This window comes from Neoarius graeffei, chromosome 15, assembly GCF_027579695.1.
Source record: "Neoarius graeffei isolate fNeoGra1 chromosome 15, fNeoGra1.pri, whole genome shotgun sequence".
Lineage (NCBI taxonomy): Eukaryota > Metazoa > Chordata > Actinopteri > Siluriformes > Ariidae > Neoarius > Neoarius graeffei.
Window position 1 is genome coordinate 65,150,443 of NC_083583.1, and position 16,146 is coordinate 65,166,588.

At 42.0% G+C, this 16,146-nt stretch overlaps 1 protein-coding gene across 1 annotated transcript in view; it reads right to left on the minus strand.

The window, feature by feature from the left end:
- tmem44 (transmembrane protein 44) overlaps nucleotides 1-15,585 on the minus strand; it is a 32,261-nt gene extending 16,676 nt beyond the window's left edge. The window contains exons 1-8 of the mRNA XM_060940609.1: nucleotides 15,443-15,585; nucleotides 15,217-15,331; nucleotides 15,029-15,119; nucleotides 12,076-12,239; nucleotides 11,805-11,891; nucleotides 8,584-8,754; nucleotides 8,243-8,470; nucleotides 6,333-6,476 (exon numbers count right to left, since the gene is read on the minus strand). Coding sequence (XP_060796592.1) covers nucleotides 6,333-6,476; nucleotides 8,243-8,470; nucleotides 8,584-8,754; nucleotides 11,805-11,891; nucleotides 12,076-12,239; nucleotides 15,029-15,119; nucleotides 15,217-15,331; nucleotides 15,443-15,585 — 1,143 coding nt within the window. The remainder of the gene's footprint in view (nucleotides 1-6,332; nucleotides 6,477-8,242; nucleotides 8,471-8,583; nucleotides 8,755-11,804; nucleotides 11,892-12,075; nucleotides 12,240-15,028; nucleotides 15,120-15,216; nucleotides 15,332-15,442) is intronic.
- Nucleotides 15,586-16,146: the final 561 nt, after the last annotated feature.

Genomic DNA, 16,146 nt, shown 5'->3' on the forward strand with positions numbered 1-16,146 from the left:
CCAAGCAGGCTCTAAGCTATGTACGACGAGATTGAGTGGAATAACTGTTTTATTTGATCTACATTCGCTGGATTTTGAGAAACGGAGCATTTTAATTTTTTGCAAATTTGATAAATAAAAAAAAATTTGTATAAAACATCTGACAAAATAATTTCCGCTTAGAATGCAAACAAACCAGCGAAGTGACAGGAGCAATTTGTGAAAAATGCTATAATAAAAATAATTATTGAAAAAGAGACGGTTCTTACCATCAAATAGTTTCATTCCATATTTTGTTACCTTTTTGTATTTTTTGGCGTTTTGTTTTTGAGTCGAGTTTTTAATTTCATCCTTGGTTGGTTCAGCAACACGCGCCACCATTTTGTTTTTCTCTACTCACTGTATACGAGTTGATAGCCTAGTAGTGGAGTAGCCAATCAGAGCGCACGATTGCTCATATCCAGTGAATGTGGATAGAAATATATATGAGTGACGAGTGTTTTACTGGGAAATATACCACTCATATTTTTCATATGAGCTCCATCTGGGACACGGAGAACCAAAGTAGTGACTGTTTACGCACTTCCTGTTTCCTGAGTTGTTCGCGCCGAGTCCTTTTTCCCGCGAGTGCCGGCGTTAATTACTAATCCTTTTTTAACTTTTTTTCGATAAATAAATTTCCAGTATCGTCTTCATTTTTATTATACTGTCGCTTTCATTTTTGTACTTTTCACTTTCGCTTTCCTTTTTCCGGTTTTTTTTTTCCCGGTTTTTTCTCTTTCTTTTTTCGGAAGAACGCCGAGACCGGAAGCTTTCTTTTTCTCTCCTCCTGTGTAAAGTCCACAAGCGGAGGCCATCTGATCTGCTTTAATATCAACAGATCTTCATTTAAGGTACGTGAATCTTTTCATCATGGCACACCTTCAGCCTGTTCAGTGTGCTGAGTGCAGGATGTTTAGTCATTCTTCCTCCGTCACTAGCGATAGCTCTATTAGCTTTACTTGTGATAAGTGCAGATTAGTTAGCTCTCTGACGGAGAAGATTACAGTGCTAGAAGCGCGTGTCCAGGCTTTAGAGCAGGTTAGTGAGCGTGAGAACAGTGTAGTTTCTGTTAGGGAAAGTCTGGACGCCCTAGGTGGAGTTAGCAATCCCCCAACTCCGGCATTAGAGCCCTTACAGCGGGGCGAATGGGTGACGGCTCGGCGGCATAAGCGTAGAGCCAAAGCTACCGCTGAGGCTCGCCCACGGGAGCACCACTCCTCTCCGCGTCACGTGTCGAACAGGTTTGCTCTCCTTAGTGATGCACCCACTGAGAAACCTGAAAGAGCTCTGGTTATAGGGGACTCTATCATACGGCACGTGAAATTAGCTCAGCCTTTAGGGGCACCAGCAGCTTTAGTCAGGTGTATACCGGGAGCCAGGGCGCCGGACATAGCAGGTAATCTTAGGGTCCTAGGCAAGCACAGGTTCTCAAAGATAGTTATCCATGCAGGAGCTAATGATATACGCCTTCGTCAGTCTGAGGTTACTAAGAGTAACTTTGTAGAGGTGTTTAAATTAGCGAAGGCGATGTCCGATGCTGTAGTATGCTCTGGCCCCATCCCAATGCGGCGTGGCGATGTAGCTTACAGCAGGTTATGGTCGCTGAACTGCTGGCTGTCCAGGTGGTGCTCTGAAAACAGTGTGGGCTTTATAGATAATTGGGCTAATTTTGAGGGCACTGCTGGCCTGTTAGGGCGGGACGGTATCCATCCCACTCGGGAAGGTGCTGCTCTCATTTCCTGCAGCATAGGTCATAGTCTCAGAACAGGCCTAGTTAATTTCTGACAATCCAGAGCCAAGGCCAGGGAGCAGACGAACAGGCTAAACCGACTGTCTGCTAGCTGCACAGAGTCGTCACTCAGGGCCCACTACATCGAGACTGTGTCTGTTCCCCGAGCTCAACAAAAAGGTAGAAATTTTCAGAGAGTTTGTTCCAGTAACCTAATCAATATAAAATTAGATCAGACTGACTGTACAGCTGCTGCCAGCACCTTTGATCTAAAGGTGGGGCTATTAAATATTAGATCTCTTACATCTAAAGCGCTAATGGTTAATGAACTCATTACTGATCAGGAGTTTAATGTACTGTGTTTAACAGAAACATGGATTAAGCCAAATGAATATATAGCATTAAATGAAGCGAGTCCTCCTGGATACAGTTATATACACCAGCCTCGTCTAACTGGCAGAGGAGGAGGCGTCGCGGTTATTTATAACGATTATCTAGGTGTAACACACAAACCTGGTTATAAATTTAATACATTTGAAGTTCTTCATACTCATATAATGTATGTAGCCTCGAAAAATAAGTCTACCCAGTTAATTCCATTGCTTATTATTTACAGGCCCCCGGGGCCATATTCTGAGTTTCTTTCCGAATTTGCAGATTTTATCTCAGATTTGGTTATTTCCTTAGACAAAGCTTTAGTTGTCGGAGATTTTAATATTCACTTCGATAACCCAGAAGACCCTTTAAAAACAGCGTTTGTGTCCATCTTAGATTCAGTCGGGATTAAGCAGAATGTCATAGGACCGACCCATAATGGTGGTCACACCCTTGATCTAATACTAACATTCAGATTAAACGTAGACAATATAGTCATACTTCCACAGTCTGAAGTTATCTCAGATCATTGTCTCATCTCATTCAAAATATGTCTGAGTAATAATATATGCACCTCACCACGCTACTGTATTAAACGTACTTTCACGTCAACTACTGCACAGAGCTTTATAAATGATCTCCCAGAGCTGTCAACTTTGATTGGGTCACTGTCAGCCCCTGCAGAACTCGATCAGGCAACTGAATGCTTAGAGTCAACATTCCGCCATACTTTAGATAATGTAGCTCCTCTAAAAAGGAAAATGGTCAGAGACAAAAAATTAGCACCCTGGTATAATGATGACACTCGCACATTAAAACAGACCACTCGAAAATTGGAACGTAAATGGCGTCAAACAAAATTGGTAGTGTTCAAATTAGCTTGGAAGGAGAGCTTCCTGAAGTATAGAAAAGCTCTTAGTGCTGCGAGATCAACATATCTCTCCTCCCTAATAGAAGATAACAAAAATAATCCAAGATTCCTATTTAATACTGTAGCAAAATTAACCAGGAATAAGTCCACTATCAACACATGCACACCTGCAGTATGTAGTAGCAACGACTTCATGAATTTTTTTAATGACAAAATTGAGAATATCCGACAAAAAATTCAAACTACTAATTTAAGGTTAGACAATGAAAGTGACCTTGTAGTTAACAATATAACTGTATCAGATCATCAGTTAGAATGTTTTACTCCCCTAAAAGAAACTGAATTACTTTCATTAATCTCTACATCAAAAGCCTCAACTTGTGCACTAGATCCCTTACCGACACATCTATTCAAACAGATAATGCCTGGAGTAATTGAACCGCTTCTAAAAATAATAAATTCTTCTCTTATGATTGGCTATGTACCCAAATCCTTTAAACTAGCAGTTATCAAACCCCTGATTAAAAAACCTGACCTTGATCCCTGTCAGCTGTCCAATTATCGGCCAATATCAAACCTCCCCTTTATCTCCAAGATCCTTGAAAAAGCTGTGGCACAGCAGTTATGCTCATATTTACATAGGAATAACATCCATGAAATGTATCAGTCAGGATTTAGACCTCATCATAGCACAGAGACAGCACTGGTTAAAGTAGTAAACGACCTACTGTTGGCGTCTGATCAGGGCTGTGTCTCGCTACTTGTGTTGCTTGACCTTAGTGCAGCATTTGATACCATTGATCATTCCATTCTTCTGGATAGACTAGAAAATGTTGTGGGAGTTAAGGGAATGGCCCTCTCCTGGCTCAGGTCTTATCTAACTGATCGTTATCAGTATGTTGATATAAATGGTGATATTTCTAGACGTACCGAGGTAAAGTTTGGTGTTCCACAAGGTTCTGTCTTGGGTCCACTGCTTTTTTCTCTATATATGTTACCTCTGGGCGATATTATTCGTAAACATTGTATTAGTTTCCACTGTTATGCTGATGACACACAGTTGTATGTCTCTGCAAAACCTGATGAGACACACCAGCTTAATAAAATTGAGGAATGTGTTAAGGACATTAGACACTGGATGCTTATAAATTTCCTTCTGCTTAACTCTGACAAGACTGAAGTACTTGTGCTAGGACCACATACAGCTAGAAGTAAGTTTTCTGATTACACAGTAACTCTGGATGGCCTTTCTGTTTCTTCACGTGCAGCAGTAAAAGACCTCGGAGTGATTATTGACCCCAGTCTTTCATTCGAAACTCACATTGATAACATCACCCGGATAGCTTTCTTTCATCTCAGAAATATTGCAAAGATAAGAAATTTAATGTCATTGCATGATGCAGAAAAACTAGTCCATGCTTTCGTTACCTCCAGGTTGGATTATTGTAATGCCTTACTGTCTGGATGTTCCAATAAGTGCATAAACAAGCTCCAGTTATTTCAAAATGCCGCAGCAAGAGTCCTTACTAGAACTAGAAAATATGACCACATCACGCCTGTCTTATCCACACTGCATTGGCTCCCAATCAAATTTCGTATTGATTATAAAATACTACTATTGACCTTTAAAGCACTAAATGGTCTCGCACCACAGTACCTGAGTGAACTTCTGCTCCTCTATGACCCGCCACGCCTACTTAGATCAAAAGGTGCAGGCTATCTGCTGGTACCTCGTATAGTGAAGGCTACATCAGGGGGCAGAGCCTTTTCTTACAAAGCCCCACTGTTATGGAACAGCCTTCCAAGTAATGTTCGGGAATCAGACACAGTCTCAGCATTTAAGTCTAGGCTGAAAACATATCTGTTTAGTCAAGCCTTTTGTTAATGGTGTTTATGAGGTAAAGGAGTAGATCTGGAGGGTCCTCAGACATAGAGTGTTTTGGTAAACTGGGATGTATGGATGCTGTCAGTCCCCACTCGCTTGCTCACTCGAGTTTGTTGACGGTGTAGTGGCTGCTGCTTTATGTCCCGGGGCTCCCTCATGCCTGTGTTACCTTCTGGCTCTCTCCTTTTAGTTATGCTGTCATAGTTAGTTGCCGGAGTCCCTGCTTGTACTTGGTGCAATATGTATACTGTTCCTACTTATTCAGGTGACATTGGGCATACCTAACCACCTGTGTTTTCTTTCTCCCCCCCCCCCCCCCCCCACACTCCAAATCTGTCCCTCTGAGTTACATGGAGTCAACAGGAAATCTTTTGGTGGAGACGGTGGGGACCTCGACTGGCTATCGTAGCCTGCAGGGAATCGGCCGTCAGACATTCTGTCGCATGTCCCAGACCCGGTGAAATGTAACTGAATTGTCTTGGCCAGGCCTAAGGGTCCCATCTGCATCTCATCATTGCTGAGGAGTGTGCTCCCATCACCCAATCTAGCATCCAGCCAGAGCAGAGTCATGATATATTCTTTTACCATATTAACATGCCATTGTGTGTCATGCCTGATGTAAAGACTCTTGTCTCTGCGAGCCTACCACACAGATTTAATACTTGTCATTTTTAGGGCATACCTAACAACATGTTTTCTTTCTCTCTCTCTCTTCCCCCCCCCCCCAATCTGTCCCTCTGGGTTACATGTTGATCCTGGGATTGAGATGCTGGCCTCTTCTGCCCCTCGGACCTGCTTGGTCCATCCTGGTGCCCTGTGTCTGGTCGGAGTTTTGTCGCCCCGCTCCTGTGAAGGACGGCCCCATGGGGACAGTTGAGGGTTATACCTGTTAAAACTGTTAATATTATAGTCAGGCTGTCTGTTGTTGCCCAAACGAGGATGGGTTCCCTTTTGAGTCTGGTTCCTCTCGAGGTTTCTTCCTCATGTCGTCTGAGGGAGTTTTTCCTTGCCACCGTCGCCACAGGCTTGCTCATTGGGGATAGATTAGGGATAAAATTAGCTCATGTTTTAAGTCGTTCAAATTCTGTAAAGCTGCTTTGCGACAATGTTTATTGTTAAAAGCGCTATACAAATAAACTTGATTGATTGATTGATAGTGACATAAATCTCTGTGTGTCACTCGTGAGGAAATCGATGAATTGTTTTGATAAATCTGAGGACTTTTTGTCTGTGAATGTGTCGATATAATAATAAAAAGAAAAAAATATATGAAGATACGAAGTTTGCCTCGCTCACTTGTGAAATATACATTCACCACTCAAAGATAAACTTCATATCTTTATGCCACCGTGTAGTATCCTCTCTCTTGCGAATTTAATTTTATATATAAACACACTTATCATTATTACCTGCATTAACTGAGTGTAGTTCATGAAAAAGGGGCTGCTAACCTCTAGCTCAGAGCTGAGGCAAGACGAATCTGTAACACTGCCTGAGGAATAACACTCATCGACCCTGACCACCTTCACAGATCCCTTCAGGGGTTGACTCTCTGCTGAGTCCTCCTGAGTGATGGTAACCTCCTTCAGACACACCTAGAAAACAAAAACACAAAGAATGTGTCAGTGTACACTGTCAGTCAAAGGTTTCTGAACTCCTGAATTATCTCAGATTTTACAGTTTAATCTACTAGTAGCACAAATTTAAACCCAAGATGAAATTAGACCAAGCTAGCATCAAATAGTAAGTATAGACAAATATAGCATGTTGTATGTTTCAAGCACATAATTAGAGTCATCAATATCTAAGCAAAGATCAAATCAAATCAAGTTTATTTGTACAGCGCTTTTAACAATAAACATTGTCGCAAAGCAGCTTTACAGAATTTGAGCGACTTAAAACATGAGCTAATTTTATCCCTAATCTATCCCCAATGAGCAAGCCTGTGGCGACGGTGGCAAGGAAAAACTCCCTCAGACGACATGAGGAAGAAACCTCGAGAGGAACCAGACTCAAAAGGGAACCCATCCTCATTTGGGCAACAACAGACAGCCTGACTATAATATTAAAGACCTTACAAAGACCTTACAAACTTCACTTTAGAGCCCTGCACTCCCGCGAGACCCGACGCAAAGCAGTGCGGCGCGGGACAAATTTTGAAAGCTCATTGCGGGCGCGGGTGGGAGGGGGAGTGCACAATGCGGGCGTGGGCGGGAGAGGTGATAAGCTGCAGTCCCGCTAACTAAAAACGTGCTTAAAATAAAATTTATAAATTATTAATTTATGTCTATCGTATATAATTTGTGCTGGATATTTTATTTGGCATTAATAAAAACATTTTAAGATGCCTAAATTTGCGGATGTGGTCTAATCTCGTGTACATTTCCGATTCCTTTCTGCTCTTCCGTGTTTGAGATCTCCGATCATGGCAGAAGAGCAGAGCTCCTCTAGTGAAGCTCACAGTGCTTCAGAAGTAAGTGCTGCTTTAAAAAGAGGTACATTTACCGTTAAAAAGTCAAGAGTATTAGTCCTAAGTATTAAAAAGTATTAAAATGTATTTTAAAAAAGTATTAAAAAGTATTAACTAGTATTAAAAAGGACTGTGTATCGCACAGATTGTTCAATTTAAAGCTACAAATAGACAGTGTATAATCTGAGGAGCTGGTTGTGGTTGCGCAGCACTTCATATGAGAGGAGAATGAAATTGCGGTTGGAATCATAACGCCACAGACTCGGAAGTGGGAGCGCGAGTGTGCAAAGCGAGAGCTGTCAATCATGAGCGCATGCAGCGATCAACTTGGAATGTGTCAGCAGAATGTCAGAGTCTAAACAATAAACTTACAATAAATGAAGGATCGGTCAGTGGAGAGCTCAGCATGTTTAATTCCCCAAGCCAATGACAAGAACTTTCGTGAGAAATAACGCGAACGTCTGCATCATGCGGGAGGGAGCGGGACAAAATATGGCAGGCGCAGGCGGGAGCAGGACTGAAAATCATAATTCTTTGCAGGAGCGGGCCTGCACAATGCGGGAGCGGGATTGAAAATTCTGTCCCGTGCAGACCTCTACTTCACTTCACCTGCTTATACCCATTCCTTACTTTCTTTGTACTGTATTTTCCATTTCAGACTATTTAAAATGAGCCCATTGCTTCTGTAATGCTAAAATACACTGTTCTCAAAACCATTTGACTGGCAGGGTAAGAAGTTCCAAAAGCATTGCCACTACCTGTCCTGTTTAATTTTATGCCCATGATTATTGTAGTTTAAGATACAAGAACTAGACAAGCCAGCATTAGAGGAGAGCAGAGATTCTTCATCATCGTCATCATCATAGTCTCACAAAAGAACAAAATAAATACCTTTCGAATAGGCTGAACGTTAGTGTTTCTATAAGACCCTAGCTCAGGCATTTTTGATGAGCTGCACTTCCTGGATGAACTATGCTTCCTGGCAGTTTTTTCTTTGGGAGTGTGATACAGACCAGACGCAACCTTGTGGAATCGACCCAAAAGAGACTCTGTATCTGAATCCAGCGTCCCAATGGATTGCCTCTTATAGCAGATTCTATAACATGAGAGGAGCACAATCTGAAAGTTCAGACAGTTAAAGAACCAAAAATCACACCAGGAGTCAAACAATGCAATAATTATTCGAAGTTATAAGGATATATGTGCCTATAGGTGATATTGGGAAAAGATACAAAGACATCCAGAACTGCGCAGCATGCTCCTGACAGAATCCACGGCAGCGCTTTAACAACAAACTCCAGCCGTGGGTCGTACAGCAGGATGGCAGAAGCATAAAGAGCTCCAGCCAAAGCACTACAACCTCTTGAGGAAACATGTGTTGAATTACTCATCTCTCCTTTGTTCTGCAGGAGGCAAAAAAAAAAAAAAAAAAAGAGATAACAAGAAGACAGAGTCATCTATATCCCCTGCCCTATACACCAACTTTCAAGATATTATTTGTCACACTTTTCAAGTTCTGCTGCAGGAAACCAACCCTACCTCTTTATACTGACCTCAGCAGCCCATGGCATAAACCCACCGGACCTTTAGTCCAGGTGAGCTAAAAATTAACATTTCTCACATTTCTTAGTATCAAAAGGCACATTACTTAATCAACACATATACCAACTTTCAAGACCATACCGCTCATAGTTTTCAAGTTCTGCTCCAGAAACAAAACCTACCCCTAAGACTAACCTGAGAGACTAAAAAAAAACCCCTGTATCTGAAATCGCTCCCTACTCACTATATAGGGCACTATATAGTGAGGACACCATTTTGTAGCACTGTCCGAAACCTTAGTGAGATTATTACACCCTATATAGTGCACTCAAAGTATCCCACAATGCATCATGAAAAGTAGTGTACAACCGATGGTCACTAACCAAAGCAATATATCCCATCATACATTGTGGTCACACTGAAAGAAATCAAATTAAAAGTCTCAAATTTGATTTAATAAAAGGCAGCAGCAAAGAAGAAAGTATTCAGCCTTGACTTAAAAGAACTGAAAAATGCAGGTACTTTGTATTTATTAACGTGGGAAATACGCTCAGTATAATATAGGTTTATCACAAAAATACATGCACGTATTTATTATTCTGAAAACCCACCAGCCGACTGATCTGGCACACTTTAATTGTGTGACAGTAATGACGTAAATACCAGCATGACAGACTAGTGTCCGCAAGCGGTTCTTCATTTTACCAATGAGCTCACTATATAGTCCTCTATATAGTAATTCCCTATATAGGGAGGAGGGAGTAGTGAACGAGTGAGCGATTTCAGATACAGGGTAAGTCTGAAATTGTTTCCATGGAAATATGAAAAATTAAAATTTCTTAGTATGAAAAGGCACATCTACATCACCTTGTTAACACGTATACCAAGTTTCAAATCTGTATCATGAATAGTTTGGGATATATGCTCCGGAAACGAACATTGCTCTTAGAAACTAAGTCAAAATCTATTTTTATGTAAAAATTTGAATTTCTTTTTCTTCAAAAAACCAAAGTAGCAAAAGGCACCAGTTCACATGTTGCTTGATATATCTACAAAAGTTTCATGAAAATATCTTCAGTAGTTTTAAATACATGGCCTGGAAATGAAAATGTGACCAGATGGACAGACAGAACCTGTTTCTACAACCCTGATTCCAAAAAAGTTGGGACAAAGTACAAATTGTAAATAAAATGGAATGCAATAATGTGCAAGTTTCAAAATTCCATATTTTATTCAGAATAGAACATACAGTAGATGACACATCAAATGTTTAAACTGAGAAAATGTATCATTTAAAGAGAAAAATTAGGTGATTTTAAATTTCACGACAACACATCTCAAAAAAGTTGGGACAAGGCCATGTTTACCACTGTGAGACGTCCCCTTTTCTCTTTACAACAGTCTGTAAACGTCTGGGGACTGAGGAGACAAGTTGCTCAAGTTTAGGGATAGGAATGTTAACCCATTCTTGTCTCATGTAGGATTCTAGTTGCTCGACTGTCTTAGGTCTTTTTTGTCGTATCTTCCGTTTTATGATGCGCCAAATGTTTTCTGTGGGTGAAAGATCTGGACTGCAGGCTGACCAGTTCAGTACCCGGACCCTTCTTCTACGCAGCCATGATGCTGTAATTGATGCAGTGTGTGGTTTGGCATTGTCATGTTGGAAAATGCAAGGTCTTCCCTGAAAGAGATGTCGTCTGGATGGGAGCATATGTTGCTCTAGAACCTGGATATACCTTTCAGCATTGATGGTGTCTTTCCAGATGTGTAAGCTGCCCATGCCACACACACTAATGCAACCCCATACCATCAGAGATGCAGGCTTCTGAACTGAGCGCTGATAACAACTTGGGTCGTCCTTCTCCTCTTTAGTCCGAATGACACGGCGTCCCTGATTTCCATAAAGAACTTCACATTTTGATTCGTCTGACCACAGAACAGTTTTCCACTTTGCCACAGTCCATTTTAAATGAGCCTTGGCCCAGAGAAGACGTCTGCGCTGCTGGATCATGTTTAGATACGGCTTCTTCTTTGAACTATAGAGTTTTAGCTGGCAACGACGGATGGCACGGGGAATTGTGTTCACAGATAATGTTCTCTGAAAATATTCCTGAGCCCATTTTGTGATTTCCAATACAGAAGCATGCCTGTATGTGATGCAGTGCCATCTAAGGGCCCGAAGATCACGGGCACCCAGTATGGTTTTCTGGCCTTGACCCTTATGCACAGAGATTCTTCCAGATTCTCTGAATCTTTTGATGATATTATGCACTGTACATAATGATATGTTCAAACTCTTTGCAATTTTACACTGTCGAACTCCTTTCTGATGTTGCTCCACTATTTGTTGGCGCAGAATTAGGGGGATTGGTGATCCTCTTCCCATCTTTACTTCTGAGAGCCGCTGCCACTCCAAGATGCTCTTTTTATACCCAGTCATGTTAATGGCCTATTGCCAATTGACCTAATGAGTTGCAATTTGGTCCTCCAGCTGTTCCTTTTTTGTACCTTTAACTTTTCCAGCCTCTTATTGCCCCTGTCCCAACTTTTTTGAGATGTGTTGCTGTCATGAAATTTCAAATGAGCCAATATTTGGCATGAAATTTCAAAATGTCTCACTTTCGACATTTGATATGTTGTCTATGTTCTATTGTGAATACAATATCGGTTTTTGAGATTTGTAAATTATTGCATTCCGTTTTTATTTACAATTTGTACTTTGCCCCAACTTTTTTGAAATCGGGGTTGTATATCCCCCACCAAACTTTGTTGGGGGGGGGGGGGGGGGGGGGTAAAAAGATATTTGAACAGAAGGTGGATTCGAGTTTGTTCAACAAACAAACAAACCTAAATTGCCTTTTCTCAACACACCAACCTAGCTCGACTGGAGGTGCTCATTGAGGTTACTCACAGCGTTCATCAAGATGGGAATCCTGCAGGTCCAGCTAATGGCAAAAGACACAAGACCAAGCACGTAACCAAGCAGTTCAGTCTTGTCCTATTTAAGAAACCAACAATAACCACAACCTCTTGAATACTTGAATCTTGCGTTATAAGGTCAATTGTTTTGCAAAGCCACTCAAATGTTTATTCATACAGCATACTGCTCCAAGGCATGCTTTACTGCCAACCACATATGATAGTGTGCTGGTAAGAGTGGATCAGGTCACTCACTCACTCACATGTATGACATTCAGCAGCTTCCTGCTGGTCGGAGAGCCGGAAGCGACACCTTGGGCATATCGTACATGTACATCAGCGTAAACATATCCTCCCATTCCAAACAGCAGACAGACCATGAAAAAGTTTTGCCTCTTTCTTCTGCTTAACATTCTCGCTCTCCTTCCTTGAACAAAACACAAATGCAGAACTAACTTACACCATACAACCAAAAGTATGTGGAGCTTCTTACAAAACTGGAAACACACTATTGTCTAGAATATATTTGCTTATTGGAGCATTAAAGTGCCATTCCACCATTGGATGTATTCTTTGGCATAAAATACAATATATTTTGACAACATATATAAATGGTATCACTAGACAGAGAAATCTTTTAGCTTCAAAATGATATATCAAACAATTTTTTGACAAGTATATTAATTTTGCGACCAAAGTCACCTACCCTTTTAATTTCCGTGTGTGATGTCATCGGCAGGTTCCCCTTCTTGTGTACCACGTGACGTGGCACATATTATCAGCAATGGCAGATAGAACGCGATAAAAATAACACCAATAAATCTAGCTAATACCAATAAATCTAGCTAACTGAAAGATTAACTCAAAATATTTCGCAATTTTTTTGGCCCCCATACTGTATACGAGGAGAAATGACTCTCTCACTTTGGGGGTTTCCTGGTCTAAAAATAGACCGACACGTGGTACACAAGAAGGGGAACCTGCCGATGACATCACGTTTCACTACCGCGCGGAAATGAAAAGGGTAGGTGACTTTGGTCGCAAAATTAATATACTTGTCGTTGTCAAAAAATTATGTTTGATATATCATTTTGAAGCTAAAAGATTTCTCTGTCTAGTCATGTTGTCATAAAATATATTGTATTTTATGCCAAAGAATACATCCAATGGTGGAATGGCACTTTAAGATTTGTTTTTAATGTAATTAAGAGGCCCAAATATGTTCCGGCATATTCCGGCAAGACCTCCTGTCCACAAAGAGAACGTCACGAAGATATGATTTGCCAAGGTTGGACTGGAAGAACTCAAGTGTCCTGCATGCCTCTGAACACCTTTGGGATGAACTGGAACACTGACGTTTCTCCAGGCCTTCTTACCACACATCACTTCCCAACCTCTTGTGAATGAATGAGCACAAATCCCCAGAGCCACACTCCAAAATCTAGTGGAAAGCCTTCCCAGAAGAGCAGGGGTTATTATAACAGGTAATGCCCAGGTCAGATGGTAGAAAGACATGTTGCGACCTGCGATCGGTCGGGTGGCGACCGACTGCAGGTGGACACAGGCATTTTGCTTCAAATCCTTCGTTGTGGTCAGACATATTGCAAAGATTTTAAGCTGAATCTTGTCATGAGTCAACCAGGAACATTTAGGTCCTGATCCGATCTTTCACCCCATTCCCTGGTTTTCCCCGAGCTTTCCCCGCACACCTGTCTCTCATCAGCTCATCCACAATTCTATATTATACCGCTCAGATATTCATTCTGCGCAGAACTGTCTTCGCCTCAGGATATGGTTTTTCGCCCCCTTTTCCCGTATACTATTATTTTGTTACTTTGCTGTGCGCTGTGGAGTATTTCGCTCTTCTGTGGATATATTTTATTGGGACCGTGAGCATGTTGTTTTCCTGATGCAGAAGCGCTTTGAACTTTTGAATTGTGTTCTTTGAACTGACAGCTCTTTCCCGTTGCGGAGCTGCATCATGTTTTTTTTTTTTTTCAACCTGCGATTGGTCGCTCAAGCGTTGCACAACTGCCTGCCTCTACATGCATCAACCTGCTATTTGCACCAACTGGAAGTGACTCGCAGCTGAAATGCGAACAGATGGTGATCCAGTTGCGTCAACCTGCCTCTACTAAAGACTCTCTGCGTCGCTGTGCATCATCGCAAGACCAGTCTTGCGTCTACCTGCGATTTTGTTATCGCAGATAGACACAAGTAGTTGAAAACTAATTTCAGCCTGCCATCTGACCTGGGCATAAAAGGGGGTCCAAGTCAATATTAACGCCTATGATTTTGGAATAGGATGGTCAATGGTCAGGTATCCACATACGTTTAGCCTTAGCGTATACTCTTCTTTTTATCGTCAAGAATCTTACCCGGGGCAGCACAGTGGTGTAGTGGTTAGTGCTGTCGCCTCACAACAAGAAGGTCCGGGTTCGAGCCCCGTGGCCAACGAGGGCCTTTCTGTGAGGAGTCTGCATGTTCTCCCCATGGGTTTCCTCCGGGTGGTTTCCCCCACAGTCCAAAGACATGCAGGTTAGGTTAACTGGTGACTCTAAATTGACCGTAGGTGTGAATGTGAGTGTGAATGGTTGTCTGTGTCTATGTGTCAGCCCTGTGATGACCTGGCAACTTGTCCAGGGTGTACCCCGCCTTTCGCCCGTAGTCAGCTGGGATAGGCTCCAGCTTGCCTGCAACCCTGTAGAACAGGATAAAGCAGCTTGAGATAATGAGATGAGATTTTGGAATAGGATGGTCAATGGTCAGGTATCCACATACGTTTAGCCTTAGTGTATACTCTTCTTTTTATTGTCAAAAATCTTACCCGGGGCGGCACGGTGGTGTAGTGGTTAGCACTGTCGCCTCACAACAAGAAGGTCCGGGTTCGAGCCCCGTGGCCGACGAGGGCCTTTCTGTGCGGAGTTTGCATGTTCTCCCCGTGTCCACGTGGGTTTCCTCCGGGTGCTCCGGTTTCCCCCACAGTCCAAAGACATGCAGGTTAGGTTAACTAGTGACTCTAAATTGAGCGTAGGTGTGAATGTGAGTGTGAATGGTTGTCTGTGTCTATGTGTCAGCCCTGTGATGACCTGGCGACTTGTCCAGGGTGTACCCCGCCTTTCACCCGTAGTCAGCTGGGATAGGCTCCAGCTCGTCTGCAACCCTGTAGAACAGGATAAAGCGGCTAGAGATAATGAGATGAGATGAGAATCTTACCCGTGGTGGAATGGTACGACCAACAAAGACGCCAAGTGACTGAAATGAAATGCACAACATCCAACGTTGTCATTATCAAAGCCATGATACGCTGGAAGAGAAATTCAAGTCAGTCAGGAGAAATTCAAGATTTGAGATTGATGAGGTGAAAACCTATAAAAGCTTGTTTTATTTATATTTAGTTTCACCTGAATAAATGTCTGGTTAGAGAGAAAAGCTCCAGCAAGGTGACACAGGTCTCCAATCAGGGAGTAGAGCACAAAAGCTGCAGCATCTCTGAGCTGAAACCTGCTGCAGGTGAGCCTACAAGAAGAGAAGGCCCAAAACTGACATAACACACAATTAAAACAAACAAACACACATTTAAGCGTCTAGTTTCTTCATATAACGATAGCAGACAGCGTTATTACTCACATTAAGTAGGAAATGACCAGAAATAACGCAGACGTGAAGCCAACAGCTGTGGACACGCCAACAGTTTTTACCTCAGGGTAAAAGTAACCTGTCACTTCTTTCCACCACTGAGAAAAAGCGATGGAAAAATTATTTTTAAACATGTTTCTTTTCCAAAAAATGACAATGTAAGGTGGGGTAGGGATGTATGAAGTGTCCAGGCTTGGAAGAAAAACGCCAAACACCGACTGCACAACTGACAGGAGGTGGAAATCAGACAAACACACACTAGCTTAGCCGCCGTGTGAGGCGTACTGACGGGAAGTTGCTCTCAGGTCAGATTAACTTCCCTGCAGTTTATCACACGAACCTCCTCGACCGAATCAGAATATATTCCCTGACCAACGTTTTACAACAGAACTAAACATTAATGTCAGGTTTAATGTTTAAAACAGTATAACTACACGCTGCATCCCAACTCTTCTCAGGGGAAAGTCACGCAGACTCGTCTGTCGCTAAGTGACGTCACATACTAATTTGCATACTAGTTCTACGTCATGATCAAATTTCAAATAAGGGTATATGAATAAGGTAGTCTGGTTAACACCAGACCATATCACAAGTGAAATATGGTCTGGAATCCGCCTATTGAATTTCTCGTAGGGGAGGTGTGGTTTACGATTGTCAACGGCCGTGTATTGGACGTTGTGAATGTCTATCATTTG